This window comes from Symphalangus syndactylus, chromosome 1 (genome assembly GCF_028878055.3).
Source record: "Symphalangus syndactylus isolate Jambi chromosome 1, NHGRI_mSymSyn1-v2.1_pri, whole genome shotgun sequence".
NCBI lineage: Eukaryota > Metazoa > Chordata > Mammalia > Primates > Hylobatidae > Symphalangus > Symphalangus syndactylus.
The window spans coordinates 23,279,912-23,300,808 of NC_072423.2; the positions used below are offsets into that span (position 1 = coordinate 23,279,912).

The 20,897-nt window shown below is 41.7% G+C and overlaps 1 protein-coding gene across 2 annotated transcripts in view; it reads left to right on the forward strand.

The window, feature by feature from the left end:
• BCL2 (BCL2 apoptosis regulator) overlaps positions 1-20,897 on the forward strand; it is a 200,981-nt gene that overhangs the window by 47,015 nt on the left and 133,069 nt on the right. Inside the window, exon 3 of one of the 2 annotated variants that reach the window (XM_063638884.1) lies at positions 13,747-14,538. The exons of the other annotated variant lie outside the window; for it this stretch is intronic. Within the exon in view, the coding sequence (XP_063494954.1) occupies positions 13,747-13,794 (48 nt within the window). The 3' untranslated portion in view covers positions 13,795-14,538. Of the gene's footprint in view, positions 1-13,746; positions 14,539-20,897 lie in introns of those variants that run through there. 2 annotated transcript variants of the gene reach the window in all.

Consider the following 20,897-nt stretch of genomic DNA (forward strand, 5'->3'; position numbering starts at 1 on the left):
AGTGTAAATTGTCATTGTTAATGTGCTTTTTCCTTGAACTGCTTGTGAAGGACTCTCTTTCAAAGGAGCCAGTAGAAGGGAGGAAAGTTGGTGGCATATTACATATTTCTACACTGAGATTCAATCCAGAACGGCCTTGGGAGTTCTTCGTCGGCTGACACAAGGCAAAGCCCCAGCTCTGATCTGAAAAGTTTGTATGATGTGTTTTCCATGTGTATTGGTTGATTGGTTTTGCTGGAAGACCTAACCAAGAGAAAGCATTCCGACCCTGGCATTAGCCCCACTCATGAGTCTACTTTATACTTTCTACGTTTTGTCTATAAAATTTGCTACTTAAAAACTCTTGTTTCATAGAAAATGGACTTGATTATCTATATCAGTATGAAAATCCTGCCGCATTATCAGATCTTCCTAAAAGGTTAAAAAGCTTTTTTTTTTTTTTTTTTTTTTCAATCTCTGTCTTTGCTGTGATTTTAGACTGAGTTGTAAACAAGCTATAATGTGAATGGACTACCAAGAGATCTACAACAGAAGCAGCCTCAGAAATAGAAATTGAATTTATAGGCAGTGAGATAGGATAATTAGCTTTTATATTTAAAAATATCCTCAGACCAGAGGAGTCTGCTGTCTCAGATAGAGAAGGGAATTGAGTTTGAATCCTAATGCCTCAAGTAATTTAGTAGAGACTGCCTGTTTTATATAAAATATATACGGCAGCCTGCTGTGTGTGTATTTATGATCTGTATCTCTATATTCCTCTCTAAACACATGAGTTAAAGTGTCAGTCTAAGTCTGAATGTTCAGATTGCACAAATCATTTGTACTTATAATTCTCAGCCTTAAATGTTGTTGATATAGCTAAAGATAACCTGATTGGCCAATTGTCTCCCTTTTTTCTTTGAGTGGTTATTTGGAGTTCAAAAATCAAACAAACAAAAAACATTTCTGTTTTTTTACGTGGAAAGCAAGAATTGTCTTGGATGTTTACCCAAAGTTTTTTGTTTTTTATCCAACCATTATGCACTACAGAATGTACAATTTAAAATGCTCTATGTAGGTTAAACAATAAAAGACACGAGAATATTAAGTGTCTGCTATTGTTAAATATGTGTAAATTCAACATACCTCCTGTAATGGCCAGTGTCTTAGCTGCTGATCCCTGTCACTCTGAATTGGCAGAAACCAGATCCTGGCTTGGGATCTTGAACAGATATTTTTTCCAGGGTTGCATCACAACTCTTGGGAGGGCATCCTGTCTGAAATATGCTGTCTCCCCAGCCTGGGTCAGCGGGGACAGAGAGAAATAGCATCTGTCAGCTGGGTTGAAGTCTCCCGCATATGGAGTCAGTCACTGGTTCTTTGCCGAGGGTTCAGCTAATGAGACTTGATTGCTTGTGGCACTCTTGTTTCCACCAAGAAGAGCCTAAAAACAGGATGAAGTTGAAAACAAGAGGAAGTGGTGCTATGCTTCCCCATGACTTTAGCTCCAGTTTGCCTTTGAGCAAGGGGGAAGCAGAAGGAGGAACTTCTTCGTACCTGCACGGTGGTTCATACCAGGGGTTCATCAACCCTGGGATCTCTGCCCCCGTCTCTGCCTCCTGTCATAAATCTCTGTTTCAAAGGAAAGAAAGGGGATGGTTGTTAAAGCATAAACCTCCAGGTCAGCTCTTGTTACATCAAACCCTAAGATGATGTCCAAAACCTTTTGTTGAACTGAAATGCTAGCTTGGTTTGAAATAACTGAGCCATTCATTGCCTAGGGATAGAAACTCTTTCTGTTGTAAAGAGGTGGTTGGTTGGTGTGTGGGTTTGTTTGCAAATACAGAAAGTGGGATGGGGATTGGAATAGTATTGGCCTTGTGGGGGCTGAATATTGAAAGCAGCAAAACTGGATGTACCTAAAAAACTAAAGTTGAATAGGTGAGTTCATCCATCCTTTTAGAGCTATTTTCATTGAGATATAATTTCTTTCAGTTACTTGAAGTTTTCAGCATCAGATCAAGTTTTCTTTCTTGCTCTCCAGTACCTCTTTTGCTTGTTTGCCATCTGTTCATTTCCACTGCAAACTGCTCTTTACACAATGTTACTCGGTGTTAATTAGAACACGTGTCTCTTTGTCATTCATCTGGAGAAGGGGTTAATGATGATTTATGTCCCTTTAATTGGTTTTCCTCCAAACTGTTAGGTTTAATTTATTATTTTATAAGAATTCCAAAAGACTGGGAAAGAGAAAGAGTGCCTAATTTTTATTCTTCATGGCTTTAACTATGTATCTCTTTTGCTTTAAAAAAGAGCAATCTTGGCCTATTTTGGTGTTTTAAAAGTATGGTTCTTTGGCTGGGCACGGTGGCTCATGCTTGTAATCTCAGCACTTTGGAAGGCCAAGGCAGGTGGATCACTTGAGGCCAGGAGTTCGAGACCATTCTGGCCAACATGGCGAAACCCCATCTCTACTGAAAAATACAAAAATTAGCCAGGTGTGGTGGCCACATGCCTGTAGTTCCAGCTACTCAGGAGGCTGAGGCACAAGAATTGCTTGAACCCTGAGGGGTGGAGGTCAAAATGAGCTGAGATCGCCCCACTGTACTCCAGCCTGGGCAACAGAGCCAGACTCTGCCTCAAAAAAAAAAAAAAAAAGTCCTTCAAGTTCTTACTAAATGATAATACATATGAGTATGTATTTACTGCTTATCAGTGAACAATTTATTAGTCAAATTTGTTAGCATATTTCTGAATAAGTAACATAGGTTCTCATGGTTCAAAATTCAAAAGGTCCCAAAAGGTATGCAGTGATTTCTTTCCTCCTCCTATTGTCCCCAGACTTCTATTCTGGGAAAAGGGTTTCCTTTCCACAGAATCTATGTTGTCAGGGTCTCGTGTGTATATATATTTGTATTTATGTATACACATATGTGTATAGATGGATATATGCATAGGTACATGTATGTGTAAATGCTTTCCCTCTTTATATGCAGAGGGTGGCAAACATATGTGCTGTTCTGCATATACCTTTTAAATGCATTTTGGAATGTAGTGCCTATTGGTAGGTTAAGAGCTTCTTCTTTCTTTGTAAAGGCTACATTATACTACTGTACGATGACTTATTAACTACTTCCTGGCTGATAGACATTTGGGCTGTTTCCAGTTTTTCCCAGGATGAACAGTGATGCAGTGAATAGCTGTGTATCACATTATTTTGTATATCTCTAGGAAAAAGATCCTAGAAATGGAATTGTTGCAGCTGAAACCAAGCACATTTATCATTTCGATTGATTTTGTCAAATTGCCCTCCGTAGAAGTTAACAGTTAACAATTCTACCAGCACTATGAATACTCGTCAGCTTTTTTCATACTAGTGAAAATAATAGGTGAAATAATGATCCCAGCTTGTGGTTTAATTTGCCCTTTCACTTATTTTGAGTGATGTTGAGTATAATGAGCATTTTAAAGTAAAAAGATAAATTTTTGTAGTTAGCTGTATATATATAAATTTCAAAGGTGGAAACCTGTTTGTGCATTTTCCCTTCTACCCCCTCAAAACACTAGGAAATTATACCTAGTTGCTAGTAAATTAGATAGCTAATTTCTATGTTGATGTGTTATTAACAGTAAATATGCTGCAAATGTTGGAAGATACCTAACATTCTCCTTCATGTGATTACCAAAAACATATTGCTGAAATCCAATTTCAACTGACATTATTTTTCAAAATAATACATTTCAAACTAATCGAATCAAGTTTTGATTTGTAAGGGCACATTACATGATATCTTTTAAGATACAATATTTTAAGTCAATTAAACTCTGATGTATGTTGCTTTTTACCAAAAGCACACAGATTATGGAGAACTCACCGAGTGACTGACATGATAAAAAGGCAAAGTTCTTTTCGATAAAAATGGCCACTTTCTCCTTGATATTTTTCTATGGGTTGAGATTTAGATGAAAACCCCTTGTGGCAAATTTTAATGACTATTTCTTTAGTGTAATAACTGAATTCATCTAGATGATCCTACGTCCGTCAACAGAGAAAGGTGAGGGGTCTGTTATTTGTTAGGTTTCCTTGTCCATATTTCTTGGTGGGTCCCACAAAAGTCTCATGAATCTCTACAAGTGGGAAAATAAATTGCCCATTTCTTGGCATGCCCAACTTTCTATTTTATGTTTTAAAACTGTAAGTCCATAGTTTACATAGATAGAGACCAATGGGCCAAAGCGTGGTGGCTCACACCTATAATCTCAGCATTTTGGGAGGCCGATGTGGGAGGATTAATTGAGCCTAGGAGTTTGAGACCAGCCTGGGCAGCATAGTGAGACTCCATCTCTGTAGAATTTTTTTAAAAATTACCGAGCATGGTGGTATGTATGCACCTACAGTCTTAGCTACTTGGGAGGCTGATGCAGGAGGATCATTTGAGCCCAGGAATTTGAGGCTGCAGTGAGCTATGATGACACCACTGCATTCCAGCCTGGGCAACAGAGAAAGACTCTGTCTTAAAAAAAAATGGAAAAAGAAAAAAAGACCGAATAATAATAATAGTATGTAATATTTAATACTTTCAGGGATTGGGTACTGTTTTCCCTCCCTTGTGAGTCCCTACCTATGTTTCCTTCAGGCCATAAAAAGAAAGCTTCTTTGGCAAATATGAAATTTGAAAACTGACCATCTGCTGAATTATAATAGTAGAGATTTACTTTTGGGATAAATATATGTGTCATTGCCACGAAGTTTGTGAATAATATTTCTGTTGCCCAGTCATGAAATCAACAAACCTCCAAAATGAAGTTGCTTTAAGTGTGTAATGGCAATTTTGAATTGTTAAAGTATTCCACACTGTCGTGAAACCAACGTAAACCCTTGCTCAGAACTAGACTCACAAAATTTTAGAGCCAGAAGGAGATTTGGAGATGGTCCAGCAGTTCGTCTCAATTTTATAAGTGAAAAAACCTGAAGCTGGGGCAAGGTTAGGAACATGTTAGCAAGTGAGTGAATGAGTGAGTTACAGAGCTGGCATCCTTGAATCTTGGCCCCAGACCTCACCTGGCTAAATTGTTCCAGAAATCTTGCCTAAACACACTTTTTTTGTAGTGGAAGAATGTATGCCCTTTTAGAAATCAGCTCTAAGGTCTCTTAGTAAAACCGTGTGGTAGGTCATCCTTAACTGGGGGTTGGTTTTGCTGAAGACATTCAGCATAAGAGAAAACTACAGAATGCTCTTTCTAAGAAACATCTAGACAGCACCCATGAGGCATACACTTGTTGTTCCCTCCCTCTCTTTTTCATTGGTAGGCTGTAAATGACTCCCCTGTTGGAAAAATAAGGTCTTCAGGCTACTCATGGTGGTGTGCAGACACACATACTACACAACAGTGACAACTTTCTAGTGGCTTCCGCCGTGCGTGAAAAGAGATGCAAAAGGAATGCAGGAATGTTAGAGAAAATAAAGGCATCGCCGCTGATTAGCTGGGACTGATCAGAGATGGGTTATTTCACGTGAAGCATGTAAGGAAACCTCTTGTAAAGACTTTTATTATATTTTTAGGAAGGAAGGAAGAGAGACGGAAAAGAAAAACAGAGAAGGAAAGGGAACGAAGAAGGGAGAGAGGGAGGAAGAGAAAGAGAGAGGGAAGGAGGGAGAGAGCAGGGATTTACCTGCATTACAGGTAGCATACCTTCTCCAAAGTCTCCTTTGTGGACCAGAGGGACCATTGGTGGCAGCTCCCTTAACCACAGTCCAGAACTTTCAGTATTAAAAACTTATCTGATACATCTCAAGGATAGATATTTACCACAGGTCCTTCACCTGAACTTTAGACACCTGTAGCTAGCTACAGACCACCTATAAGATGTTTGAACCTCAACAAATTTAGGACTTAACCCATCATCTTACTCCCTCGGCCAGTTCCTTTGCTTGATCTTCTTATCTCAGTGAGTTGCATCACAGTCCTCCAAACTGATGAGGTCAGAACTCTGGTAATTATCCTCAATTCTGTCTTCTGTCCCACCTGCAGCCACCATCTAGGTCAAACAGCCCAGCTGACTGCACCTCCTTTGTGTCTTCCCCACTCCATCCTCTGCCTGCTGCCACTGCCTTAGTTCACAGCCTCATCATTTCCTCCTTGAGTTGCTGCAACGATCTCCAGCTGGGCCTCTCTGCCACCCAGTTTTTGCCTCTCTCCAACCTGTCCTCCTGACTCCTGCCAGAGAAATTTTCCTAGGAAAACCTACCCAAGCACGGAACGCCCCTGTATAGATGCTCCATGGGTTGCCGAGCACCCACAGAGAAACTGTTGTGACTGATCCATGCCCTCACTTCCTCGGCCTTGCATCGTGCTGTCCCCTGCCCTCCCAGGCTCCATGCCAGTCACCCAGGCTTCCCTCAGCACACCAGAGCATCTCCTCACCTCCTGACCTTTGCACGAGCCAATCCTTCTGAGGGGCACTCTCTGTTTCCCCTGCTTCCCTCCTCCTTGCCTAACTCCTACTGAGCTTTCTAATCTGACTTTGAGGGCACTTTTCAGAGATGTCTTCCTTGACCAACTGAGTAGACTTATTTAACAAACACTTGCATACATTTACTGTGTGCCAGGTACTGACCTAAAGGCTATTCATTCCTTTACTTCTCCAAACTTTAGGAGGAAGGGAGGATTCCAGTCCCCATTTTATGGATGAGGAAGCAGAGACCTTGCTTGAGTGGTGAAGCAGCTTGCCCAAGGTCACACAGCCTTGTGGGCCAGAAGCTACTTCTGCTTTTGTGTGGCTCCTGATTTTGATTTGTATGTGGTATAAATATATATTTGTGTGTGTGTGTGTGTGTGTGTGAGAGAGAGAGAGAGAGAGAGATTTATGTTCCAAATTGGTTCCGGGTTTGTCATCTATATATTTAATATATAATAAATTATATATACAATTTATTTTTTGAATAGACAATAGAAGCACATATTATAAAATTCAAAACATACAAAGTGTATACAGTGACAGGAGCCTCCCTCCTCACTTTACCTCCCACTTCTCCCCAAAAGCAGCTCCTGTCACCCATGCCTTGTGTATCTTTCCAGGGATATTTACAAATACATATGTAGACACTATGTGATTTTCTTTTATATTTGTGATAGCCTATTCTGCTTGCAATTTTTAATTTGCTTTGTTTGATTAACAGTATACCTTGGGGCTTGTTCCATATCAATATATTAAGAGCTTCCTCTTCTCTTCTGTGTCTCCATAATAGCCCATTGTAGGGATATACCATAGTTTATTTAATCAGTCTCCTTTTTGGATATTTAGGTTGTTCTCAAATATTTTCCAGTACAATCAATGCCGCAGAGATTAACTTCCTACAGACATCATTTTGCACACATGTGAGTTGATCTGCAGGATAAAATCCTGGAATTGGAATTTGCGGTCAAAGGGCAGGTGCATTTATAATTTTGATAGATAGTGCCAGATTGTCCCTCGTAACGGATGTACTCATTTATTTTCTCATTAGGAATTTATGAGATTGCCCCTTCCTTCTTAGCTTCACCCTTGCCTATATAATAAAATGTTTTGATGTTCACCCTTCTAGTATTTTTAACCAGCTTTTTTCTTATTATGACTCGTATGCATCTTTTAATGTGTTTATGAACTATCGTGATTTTCTTTATTAGCTGATTTAGTATTTGTTGGCTCTTTTCGTATTGATTTATAGGCATTTCCTATATATTAAAGAAATATATCCTTTGTCCGTGACCTATGTTCCAGATAGGTCCCTGGTTTGTCATTTGTTGATGGTGTTTTTTCCCCATGCAGAAAATTTTTATTTTCATGAAATCAGATTTATCAGTTTTTTTTCTTTTATAGCCTCTGGGGTTTGAGTCATGGTTAAGACTGACCTTCCCTACGCCTAAATTATAAAATCTTCTTCTATGTGCATGCATGGGTGTGTGAGGTTGTTTCAAATAAAGAACTGATAGAGTGTAATCGCTGAGAAAACCAACTCTGGAGTCAGACTGACCTAACTGCCCTGGTTTCATGTCTATTTCTTTAATCCTGGATGAAGTGTTTAATGGGTTAGTAATATCTATATCCCAGGGTTACAGGTGACTATGAAGGTCACATACCACAATATAGGAAATTGTCCTGTATTAAATTACTGATAGCTGTTTTTATTGTGTTATTTTCTCCAAATTTAATAATAATTGCACAAGAACAAAAGCCCTTTCTTCTCTTTCTTTTGCTTTCCTCTTGCCATTGTGGCCCTTCCCCTTCCCAAACTCTGCTGCCAGCAAGACCTTAGCATGGTGCTCTGCTGATGGGACTCGAGTGCTCACTTTGATTGCTTCACTGTTTATTTTGATTGGCGACAGAGAGGCCTGGAGTTCTGGCTGGAGCCACCTGGAGTGCCACAGGTGCTTCTCCACTTGCCACGCAGCTGTTCTCCCAGTCCCTTGAGGACCCTGGCACCTCTCCAGATCTTGGCACTTGGTTTCTTTCCATGGGTCACCGGTGAAAGTCCGGGTTCTTTCCTTTGGGCCCCCTGCAGCCCCTTGCCGCAGAGGCCTCTGTGCCGTCTCCCCTGTGGGCATCACTGCTCTGGTCATGTCAAGAGTTGTGTCACCTCCCATAGCTGTATCTCAGAAGGGTGGTGCCTTACCTTGGTCTCTCTCATCCTGAGAGGACTTGAGACAGCGTACTCCCCACATAGGTGCCCTGTAAATATCTTTGACCAAAGAAGTTAGGAGAAGTAAGAGGTTTGGGGTGTAGTATTGATTGGAAGAGCCACAAATCACTTGGCTATCTCTTCGTTCCCATTGATTACACAGGAAGGAATTATTCCAAATAATGTATTTCTTTAGTGGATGATCCCCTTGAAAATTTCTACGATGTCAGTTTCTGTTAATATTTACTACAGTTTTTGTTGTCATAGATTGTAACTTCTTAAAAATGTTTAATATCATGCAAGCTGTTCAAAGACACCAGCAATTTGGAGACAGCCCTGGGAATTGGGCCGTAATTTCCTGACTTTTATCTGTCTCTGCTGCTCCCTTCTCCTCTCCGTTGCCTGTTTGTGTTTCCTTTGTACACTCACTTTTAACAAAGGCCCCTTGAAATTCCAGGGCTAGGAGACGCAGTGGAGCATTGAGGTAGGTCATCTCATATTTAATTTTGCCACTCTCTGGCCATTAATTAAAATAATGCTTGAGTGCTCATGTCGAGTTTTACAGGGGGTGTGTAAAATGTTAATCACAACTAATCTGAAGCATCCAGTCCAGTGCCAGGGAGAGGGTTTAGGGCGCAGGCAGGGAGCATGTTATCAGGAAAAAAATAAACCAGACGAAATAAAACATTTTGTTGTTCTTTAAAAAATTTTAATATGAGGCCCTCCTATGAGCAAATATGAAGGAGGATGTAAAGACGGGTAAGGTGCAGTCCCCGGATTCAAAGGCAGGGCCATCTGCATGCTGAGCGTTTTACCTACACTATTCCATTTAAGATTCGCAGCAGGCTGGGTGTGGTGGCTCACACCTGTAATCCCAGCACACTGGGAGGCCAAGGCAGGTGGATCACCTGAGGTCAGACGTTCGTGACCAGCCTGGTAAACATGGTGAAATCCAGTCTCTGCTAAAAAGACAAAAACGAGATTCACTTAAACCCGGGAAGCAGAGGTTGCAGTAAGCTGAGATCACACTATTGCACTCCAGCCTGGGTGACGAGAGTGAAACTCCGTCTAAAAAAAAAAAAAGATTTGCAACAGTCCAGAAGGCAGGCCCCATTATTCCGACTGTATGGGTGAGGATACTGAGTTGAAGAGGAGTATCTTGACATTGATCCCATCGTACAGTGGAGTCAAGATTAGATCCAGGGGACCTGGTTTCCCAGCCCCGGGGCCTCAGCCCTATTGCATTACCCTCTGGAAATGCCCAGTCCAGTAAAGGAGAGAGAGTGATGATGCAGCGATGTGACTGCTTCCAGTAAAGAGTAAAAGTAATGAACGAGAAACATGAGAAACGGATTGACACCCTTGAGTTTTCTTTCTGGTTAGGGCTTTTGGGTTTTTGTTCTGTAATACAGTCCAATGTGGTGGCCATTCAAGGGAGAAGGGCCACTCATCAGCCCTCCTGCTCCCTCACCCCCACCTTAATTAAATAAGTCTCCTTAGGATCTCGCACACCTGCGTGTAACAAAACAGGTTTTAAAAATCTGTAGTCAAGGAGCACTGCTTGTTTCTTTCTGGCAACAATCCCAGTGGAAGTAAAATTACACTGGACTGCCTGGAACTCTGAGCCCAAAGGGTTAATTTTTAAAAAACGTTTGAGGTTCCTGAGTTCCCGGGGTATGCTACTAGAATATTCTGTAGCTTTAACAACTCCCAGCCTTCATTCTACACCGCACTCCCCCCGCAATACCTATTGCACATGTTTGGGGATAGGTCAGCTCACCGTCCACCCTCGCTGCCCCCTAGGCTGAGGTTCCCTGATGAGCACAGTTTTCCGGGAAGGGTTTCAGCCCCTCTGTGAAAGTCTTCAGTTATCTCCTCTCTTGTTTCCAGAAGTAGCTTCTTTACTCCAACTTGAAATCTTGCTGTATTCCTTAGTGTTTTGGAAACAAAATGTGCAGTAGGAGAATTCTGGCTTTGTGGATATTGGATCACTTTGTTCCCTGGCACAACAATCTCTCCTTTGTATTAAACATCTGAGCACAGAAGTCCTAAATAACATTTTTATATTCCTTGTTGATGTAAGTGCTTTATTTGGGGACAGCAGTTTGGTACTTGTTCCTCTGTCAAATTCTGATGTACTTTCCTCTTTTCCTATGATGAGGACACCACTGACCCCTGGAATTTTACTTTGGGTAGTGGTGGTATTTGCTTACCCCGTGGGACTTTCCTGTTGAATCCCTCTAGTCTGCAGTGAGTGGCCTGTGTCATAGTGGGATGTCTGACTGGTCGGAGCAAAGGTACCCAATCCTCCAGCCTGACCATGAGCTGAGTGGTGAACTAGCCAGCCACAAACAAGCCAGATGGGCAGACAGACCAAAATAGCCACTTGTCCACCTCCTTCCTGGAAATGCAGAAAGGCTGCTCCGGAGGTCCAAGAAGACCTAATTTGGTCAGCAACCCAGCACTTACTCTGAACAGGAGGTGGAGTTGTGACCCTGGTATGAGTTCCCTACCTCCAATTCTTTACTTTTACCACCCACGTTTGCACATTTCAAGGAGATGATCAGCCACACTACCAACTACTGATGGGTAACAAATACTCTTTACATCAAAGCTCTTCTGATGGTTTTCCTGGATTCTGTACTTGTACAATGAATGTACTTGTGCCTTTACTTCAAAGAAAATTAGTATTGTGGCTGGGCACAGTGACTCACGCCTGTAATCCCAGCACTTTGGGAGGCCTAGGCAGGTGGATCACTTGAAGCCAGGAGTTCAAGACCAGCCTGGACAACATGGTGAAAACTCACCTATACTAAAAATACAAAAAAATTGCCTGGGCGCAGTGGCTCATGCCTGTAATCCCAGCACTTTGGGAGGCCGAGGCGGGCAGATCACTTGAGGTCAGGAGTTCGAGACCAGCCTGGCCAACATGGTGAAACCCTGTCTCTACTAAAAATACAAATATTAACTGGGCATGGTGGCAGGAGCCTCTGGTCCCAGCTACTTGGGAAGCTGAGACAAGAGAATTGCTTGAACCTGGGAGGTAGAGGTTGCAGTGACCTGGGATCATGCCACTGCACTCCAGAGCGAGATTCTGTCTCAAAATAAAAAAAAGAAAAAATAACAACAAAAAAGAAAATTAGTATATGTGCTTTACTCTTTAGGCAAACCCAATATTACACAAATTCAGTTTTTTAAGACAGGATAGGACATTTTATTTTTCAGAAAATGTATCACCACATTCCTTAAATGGCATAGGTAGTATAATATAAATATGGCTTATCCCCTAAGACCGTTTTTATTTCTATGTGAGTTTCAAAGCTCTCCTTTTTTCTTATTCATTCAACAACTCCACGCTGAGTTGTCTTATGGGAGGCAAGGCTGCCCTGCCTGGCTCTCTTGCAGCTAATGAAATGAGCAATTGGCTTTGGTGTTTTATCACTTTGGGTCAGAGATCTATTTCTTGCTCCTTACTCCTTCAGTGAATATCTAGTTCATGCTCCCTATGGAATAAGCATCGTGCTGGTCTTCTCCCATCTGCCTTGTTCCCAGTGGGAGCAGTTGGAAGGATGCTGATGGTTTCTTCGTCCAGGAGAGGAAGGGCAGTGTTTCATGTCACTCACAATCAAGCAGCTAGTTCTCAGCTCTTGGAAAACTGGTTCACCAAAGGGAAGCACTGAGCCTGAGGCCCTGGGATAGGTTGGATTCTTTTCTAAGTGGAATAACATTCTACTCCTCCTACTTAACCTTTCCTTGCAAACTAAAATGGGAAAATCACTCTATGGACAAAGTCAAGTGGAAATAAAAAATACCCTCTCCCAGGCAGCCTGGCAGTACCTGCATGAATCAGCCAGTGTTTGGATAAGAAGCGGCCCCTCGAGGAGGAATGGAGCCCTTCCCTGGACCTTAATTGATTTTTGTATTTGTTCTTCTTCTTTTAATTCTTTGTGGAAAAGTGATTTGTGCTGCAGAGTGGCTTTAACATGTTATGGGTGCTGTTTTACGTAATACTGTTCTTATCAAAAGATCATTTCTGCTTGTTTTGCCCTATTTTTTTTCCTGATCCAGCTCATGTTTGTTTTTCTTTTTCATTTTATTTCTTCTTTTTGAAGGAGTTATTGTTCCTCTTATTTCTCCCACTTCATCTACCCCCGTTATCTGCCAGGAGAATAGGAGAAGACATGGGCCACTTTGTTTTTTTTTTTTTTTTTCATTTTTAAAATCAGTTGGCCAGATATCACCTTTCTCTCGTGAGTTTGTTTCATAACGCAGAGCCTCATTAGTAACGAACCTGACCCTTAAGAAGCTGGGTTATGTTTATTCCTAGGGATTAAGGCACTGTTCTGGCCTGGTTGGCCCTTTGCTGTCTGTGCTATCGTCCGCCCCTGCTGACCAGGGTGTGCCTGGCTCATGGACAGGGCAGCTCCTTGCAGAGGTACCCTGCTGTCAGAGAAAGTTCTGTGGACTAGTAACTGCTAAGATCTTTTTTGATAAAATGAGATCTTGAAGCCTTCAATCATGAGCCTCAAACAATTTACATAATAAATCCAGAACTTAGAGATCCAAAAGATATTGCCATGTTTTTGGTTATGTTGCTAGGGAACTCTGCCTCCGTTTTCAAATGATACATTGCTCTGTGTGTGCGTGTACGTGTGCGTGCATGTGTGTGTATGTATGGAATGAGAAAAATTAGGTATTTCATGCTTATGCATTGTAGTGAAGGCTACAATGTTGTTAGGCTTTTCTGATGGATATCATAACTCAAACTACAGAATTTGTTTACAGCAGTGTTCATGTGACCAAGAAAAAAAAAGCAGATGAAAAGTAGCCAGACGTGTTCAAAACACAACTAATAGATCAGGTTTCTGGAACATCTGAGTCTAAGGGTTTGGTCTTCCTCACAATATGTTGAGAGGTGATGTTTTAAAAGCAAAAACGGAGAAAAGGCCAGCGGTGGAGAATGGTAACTGAGACAATTAGAAAGCAGATGTGTGCAATTGAATGCAGTCAGCCTTAAATGGATCCACACTGTCTTCTGTATGAGGGTCTGGAAGGGAGAGTTCACAGAATAAAAATGGAGTCATTTTATTCTTTCTGTTCAATATAGATTCCCACATACAGTGAGTATTTGAATCGTGACTTGCTTTCTCATTGACGTAATTCCCACCTGGCTTTGGAAGTCCATTCCGAGGTGACCTTGCCCCCTGCAATATGGAATGGGAGAACACCTGGCTGAGTCTAGACGTCTGATAACCACGTAGGTGGGTAAGGTAACCACTGGGATGGCTGGAAGGTGTTACCCAGGGAAACTGAAGGCCAGGATGAAAATAAAAGCAAACGGTTTCCCCTTGGGCAACGACTGCAGTCAGGATTCTGCTGCTGATAAAATGCTGCTCCTTTGTTCTGCTTCCTGCGTGTTCATCCATATGATAGCTGTTAGACATTTCATTCAGCTTTCACCCACCTGGCACGGCATCAGTGCCAACCAACGGCAAGGTGCTCCCCAGCTGCCACGGAGAGCCGGGTACAAATAGACCTCAGCGAAGCCCTGCGTGCATGCAAACTGCGTTTGCCTTTTGCGTTCTGTTTTTCTCTCGGAGCCATGCTTGGGACACTTACATGCTGCCCTGCATTCTTTCTGTCATGGGGGCTGGTGCCTTTGCACTAGGCCCCCACAGTCATCAATAGCCCTGTTCATGTGGGAGGTGACAGCAACATTTTGCCACATTACAGGCTGCAGGGCTCAATATGAACATTCTTCTTAGAGTGAGCAAAGGGCATGGGACTTCTGACGGCCAGGGAAGTCACAGCTTGCACCACAGAGCGAAGATCCTCCATCTGGGCCATGGGGAGCACTTAGAATTTCTTTTTATGGGTTCAATAAAATGTGATGAACAAATGTTTGTGGTGAAGCTTTATTGTGAGGTTTTCTGATCGTATGTAACATAATTACTGAAATCTTTGTCAGGCATTGTTTTGCATTTTTATCTACAAAGGAAGCCAGTGACAAGCTCACCACTGTTCTCTGTTTTCCTTTTAGTCGCTTCTTAATCATCCAAGTCAATAGAGAAAATCACCATCATCGATGATGCGAAGCCATAAAAAGTCCAAAAATAATCTGTGTTTGATTTTGAGATGGAGATAGTAGGCATGTGGGCAAAACGTGCGGAGACATTTAGGCTACTTTGAGGTCCAGGCCAATGCCCTCCCAGCTCAGCTCTGCTCCCCCTGAAGCCGGAGACCGTGTCTAGGGATCTGGTGGGCTGGAGGGCGATGCCAGAGAACAAGTGGAGGAGGTGGTTATCAATCCTCAGGGTTTGTCATCCACTATGAAGAAAGCTGGCCAGGTTTTGTTCTGATAACATCACATAGATATTTTATACTTTTTAAAAAATGATCAAGTGACACGTGTGTGGTTAAAAAGCCAAATAACATGGAAGGCTTTTAATAAAAAATAACAGCCCTGCCTGGGTCCTGTCCTTCCTTGGTCCCACTTTCCAGAGGAAACACCTTTGAACCCTCCCAGCTTTGTTGAAAGTTCTTTGGGTGGCTACCTTCATATCTTTAAATAATATATGCTAGTACCATTTGTACTAGTTTTCTAGGGCTGCTATGACAAAATACCATAAACTGGGTGGCTTAAAACAGTAGAAATTTATTATCTCACAGTTCTGAGGGTTGGAAGTCTGTAATCAAGGTGCCAGCATGGCCACACTCGTTCTGAAGGCTCAGGGGGATCCCCCCACCTCTTCCAGCTCCTGGCAGTGCCATCGGTCCTTGGCTTGCCCTCTGTGTCCCTGTGTGTCCCTCCTCACATGGCATTTTCCTCTGCCTGTAAGGACACAGTCCTATTGGGTTAGAGCCCACCCTAATGACCTCTGCTTAATTTGATCACATTTACAAAGACCCTGTTTCCAAATTAAGTCACATTTACAGGTACTGGGGACTTGAACATATCTTTTGAGGGGACATAATTCAACCCATAACACTACTCTTTCTCAGTTTATAAACATTTGACTTCATTGCCTTCCTTTTATAGTCAATGGGGTTTCTCTCCCTGATTCAGCCTCATCTGTCTTCTCTCAGACCTCTTCCCTCTCCATGCTCCGTCCCTCCACTTAAAGGACATTGCTTAATTCTCAAACAAATTCTTGGAAACCTCATTTCTCATTCTGTTGACCATAGAGAGCATCGTTTAATTACTCATTTAAAAAATGAAAGCATTCACTCTTTCGACTCCCGTCTTCTACCTCTGAGCCTCTGTCAGCTAGGGCCAAGCTTGATGCCATCCGTGTTCTTTTCAGTTCCCTGAATGGTTAAATCCTCTGTCATTTGTCCTCAGATGAAGAATGGATATTTGTCTACAGCTTCTATTGATAGGATCTGAAAGTTGAAAACCAATAAACAGTGTTTTCATTCCGTGTTATCATGACTCTGTCTCCTGGATTATTATACCTTTCCATGCCCTTTGTGTTTTAATTAAAATACTTCATGCCATTTGAAAAATGACAGCATAATTTCTGTTTGTTTAGTACTTTAGAATCTACGTTTATTTGATTTTAGATGGCAGCATACTTTGCTCTCTCTGAATTGGGAAACTGTCTATTCGTTTTTCTTGATGTCTTTTGGCATTATATATTGAAATGAGGCTTTGTGTCTTATGAATGTTCGATCACATGACACAGTAGCCACATGGGTCTCTCTGTGGTTTTTAGCGACAGGTAAGCCATTCTAAGGTAGTGCTAGCCAAACTTTGGATTTCAATGCTTTTCATTTCTTTTTTTTAAAGACCAATACAGAGATGCTAACTTTTTATTTTGCTAGAATGGGATATTAATAAATCAGCTATTATTTACTCTCACTGGTAAAATAAGAACATTTAACATGAAAAACAAAATAGTAAGGACATAACCTTGGAATAAGTTACACAATTTAAAAAATTTTGAATGAATTTAACTTTCTTTTTTTTTTTTTTTTTTTGAGACGGAGTCTCGCTCTGTCGCCCAGGCTGGAGTGCAGTGGCGCGATCTCGGCTCACTGCAAGCTCCGCCTCCCGGGTTCCCGCCATTCTCCTGCCTCAGCCTCTCCGAGTAGCTGGGACTACAGGCGCCTGCCACCACGCCCGGCTAATTTTTTGTATTTTTAGTAGAGACGGGGTTTCACCGTGATCTTGATCTCCTGACCTCGTGATCCGCCCGCCTCGGCCTCCCAAAGTGCTGGGATTACAAGCGTGAGCCACCGCGCCCGGCCCATGAATTTAACTTTCAAAGAACTCATTACTTTCCCTAATTTTTCCCATTTGGCATAGACTGGTGAAAACATTCTGGATGGAGTTTGTCCTAGATCAACCTTGTTTAGTGGCCATGTATCTGGTTTTAATAGAGTAGAACATACTGTTAATGACTCTGCCTACTCTGTAGATGGTTAGGTTGATTCATTAGGACCTGGTATGGAAGATGTGCAGGAGAAGGGGGCAGGCTTTGTGTGGAGTGGAAGGGTTGGATCGCCCTATTTTGTGACCCCAAACTGTAAGTAGACCCCCATACCCCTTGCCACATGCCCCTAGTCTAAGCCATTTGTAAGCTGAGCTAACTCACAAATTCATGCCCAACATGTGCTGTGTTGGGCATGAATTTAAGTAGATACATACAGATCTGTCACCTTTATATATGTAGCCTTTGAGTAAGTCACCCTTTCACTCTCTTATTTCCATAAAGTTGGCCGGGCATGGTGGCTCACGCCTGTAATCCCAGCACTTTGGGAGGCCAAGGCGGGCAGATCACTGGAGGTCAGAAGTTCAAGACCAGCCTGGCCAACATGGTGAAACCCCATCTGTACTAAAAATATAAAAATTAGCCAGGTGTGGTGGTGCACACCTGCAGTCCCAGTTACTTAGGAAGCTGTGGCAGAAGAATCACTTGAACCCAGAAGGTGGAGGTTGCAGTGAGCTGAGATCACACTGCTGTACTTGAGCCTGGGTGACACAGCGAGACTCGGTCTCAATAATAATTTTTTTCCATAATGTTGTCTGCCCATATATATTTTGCCAGCTTGAGGTCATATAACTAGTAAAACTTAAGCATTCAACCAATGCACAATGACACCATTTTTCTAATCTTCTCTGACTAAACTAAGTCTAAAATGGAATATTATTGACTATACGTATCCTATCGACTATATATGATTAATTAACCATCAGGTAAAATCCTTTCTCTCTTTAAGGAAGAAGAGATTGGGATTAAGATTGGTTATCAGTCATACCCTTGCCACATTGAATTGAATTCAGTTTTCAGAATGTTAATGCTTTAATAGGAAGTTTTGTGAAATCCCTTCAGATAAGAAGAAAATTAATTTCTTACTCTTTTTTTTTTGGTAAGAAATGTTTGTGTGTGTGTGAGAGACTGCAGCCAATCACAGGTGATTTTAATGATGGTAATATATAGCACCTTCCTAGGACCATGTGGTTTAAAACATCAATGAAGTCCTCTTCACAACATCCCTGAGAGGCAGTTAGATATTGTCTTCCCATGTTTTTTTGCATAGGGGAAATCCAAGACAGACCGAGGTTAAGAAGTGAGTAGCCCAAGTTTAGTCAGCACGTCAATTACAAAGTGAGAAAAGGAAGTCCAGCTCTTTCAGACCACATCTGAAAATCGTGGCCACATCTCATTATCGTGGCTAATGACCAGCATCTCCCTGAGTCCATACTCTCAACTTTTAGGATTCCACTCTAGGCCACTTTAGTTTTTGAAGATCCGAACGTTTGAATGAATCAGATACGGCTTTCCAATTAGAAGTGTAGACAGTCGTGTCCCTCAAGGTTTCACTGTAAGGATAAATGAAGGTAGTGATGCTTTTGAGCCCCTGGGACATAGGCCAGTCCCCGGAGAGGAGGAAGTGGCTGTGAACCAGCAGCATCCCTGAGTTTGATGTGTTTATCAGAAGTAATGGTTTGGATCGAGCTGTCCACACCGTCATCCCATTTTATTGGTGACCAGGAACATATACTACAGAAAAGTTATGAATTATGGAACTAGAGAAGGTGACAAGTGCTGGCCTTATGCTGCTCTAGCTCTGTGTCACTTAACTCTTTTGGACCTCAGCCATGCCATCAGTAAAATGGAGGTCTTGATGTTAACTCCTTTCCTTTGTCTTTCATCCTTTGATTCTTCTAAATGCCCTTCATCGGAATCGAACTTGCAACGGTACACTTGACAGGTCTATGCACATGACAGCGAGCTCTGCAATCCAAGGACCAGATCCAAGTACAGACAGGGCCCGTGTTTTGCAGCTTTGCATTCTTTCTCCTCCACATTTCATCTCTGCCTGCATTCCATGTCACCTTTGGAAGACCTCATATGTCACTGTCTTTCTGCCCTCATTGAACGGAGTGCACTACCCATGAGCTTCCAGTATGGTGCCTTCTGGCAATCTACTTGAAGATATGATCTTCATTTTAGTTGAAATCTAATACTCCGTGTGAAGAACAAGGACAGTACCACTCAAAGTTCTGGACCACTACATATGGTATCTTTTCTATAACCCATATTTTAAATACATGTATTAATTTATAACACAAACATTTGGATGTTTCAAATAACTTTGGGCTATAAGAAACTGGCAATGATAATTGTGACCCCAATGATGAGAAGCACTCATCAGAAGAAGAAGGAATTCCTCTTTTTTTTTTTCTTAAGGCAGGGTCTCGCCCTGTTGCCCAGGCTTGAGTGCAGTGACACGATTTCAGCTCACTGAAACCTCTGCTGAGATCACAGGAGTAGCTGAGATCACAGAAGTGCACCACCACACCCAGCTTTTTTTTTTTTTTTTTTTTTGTATTTTAGCAAAGACAGGGTTTCCCTATGCTGCCCAGGCTAGTCTCGAACTCCTGACCTCAAGTGATCCACCCGCCTCAGCCTCCTAAAGTGTTGGGATTATACCTTGCCTGGCCAGGAAGAAGGAACTCTGTCTAAGCACATTTTTGGTTTTGTCCAGTCATGTTGTATACACGGCCATTGTTATAAAGCAGAAAAGCCACCAGGCATCTCTTTACCTCCTGAGCAAACATTCTAAATAGTTGAGAGTTTGTGGTACATAAAAAGAAGCCTTGTCTCATGCTAACGTTTTCAAAACAAGTTGTGACTTCTGAAAGTAGAGACCAAAGAAAGAATAACTTGAACAAGGTTTCAGTGGGTAGAAAATAAACATTAACTTTATACATATTTCAAGAACGTAAAAGACACAGGTGGGAAATGAATCCTTCACGATAAGAGAGAAATGCTTAGTAGGGTGGAAAAAAAAAAAAAGAAAACATTCAGCAGTTTTTGGAACTGTGCGAGTCCAGAGAGTTTCTTTCTTTCTTTCTTTTTTTTTTTTTTTTTCTGGTTAGCTCTCATAGCCACAAATATGTATATTATTTCCTTCTTGCCCACAATTTACTGAGAATCATCTTTCTAATATACTGGGGAATCCCAAATAAAAATCTCATTTTTCTAAACACAGACAAGTCTTTTAACTCCTGCAATTAAATGATTCAACTATTCATATGTAGACTGTAAAAGAAATAATCAAATTGTTCTAGTAGAAATCTCCAACGGCCATCTCAAATAGTTTCCTTCCCAAATTTATACTGTAAACGGCTTAGGTTTAGGGAGGGGTTTTGCCCTAGTCACTGATGTTTTGAAATAGGACTCAGAAACCTCTTTCATAAAGTCTCTCTGGTGATTAGGCTACCCCAGCTATGTGATATGGTGGTAGGATTACAGAATATTTTAACCCTTTTCTGAGTGTTGCAATATATTCTTATATGGGAAATGATTGATTATTAACTACTTAGAATATGTTTCTTTTCCAAGCATGTCAGCAGAGTAAGCACAGCAGACTTCATAGGCGATCAGTGTAGTGTCAGGTATGAGCAGTATGGACTGGAGCTGGTCTGCCCGAATTCAAACCTCTGCTCTGTCCTTTCCTACCCAGGCTTTCCTGGAGCTCCTTCTGCTCATCTGCTAAGTGCCATGTATTACAGCGTTTTCCTCATAGGGCTGCTGTGAGCTTTAAATGCGTTTATGAGTTAACTGCTTAGAACAGTGCCAGGTATGTAATAAACACTATGTAAGTGGCAGCTACATGATGCACAAGCAAACGCAAACTGTGTGCATCCGAGGAGTAATTCTTGTTAGCATTAAAGTGTGTTTTTGTGTACAGAGTTGGTGTCTGTTGTCTGTGCATTCACTTTTTAAAAATCGGGAAATAGCAGAT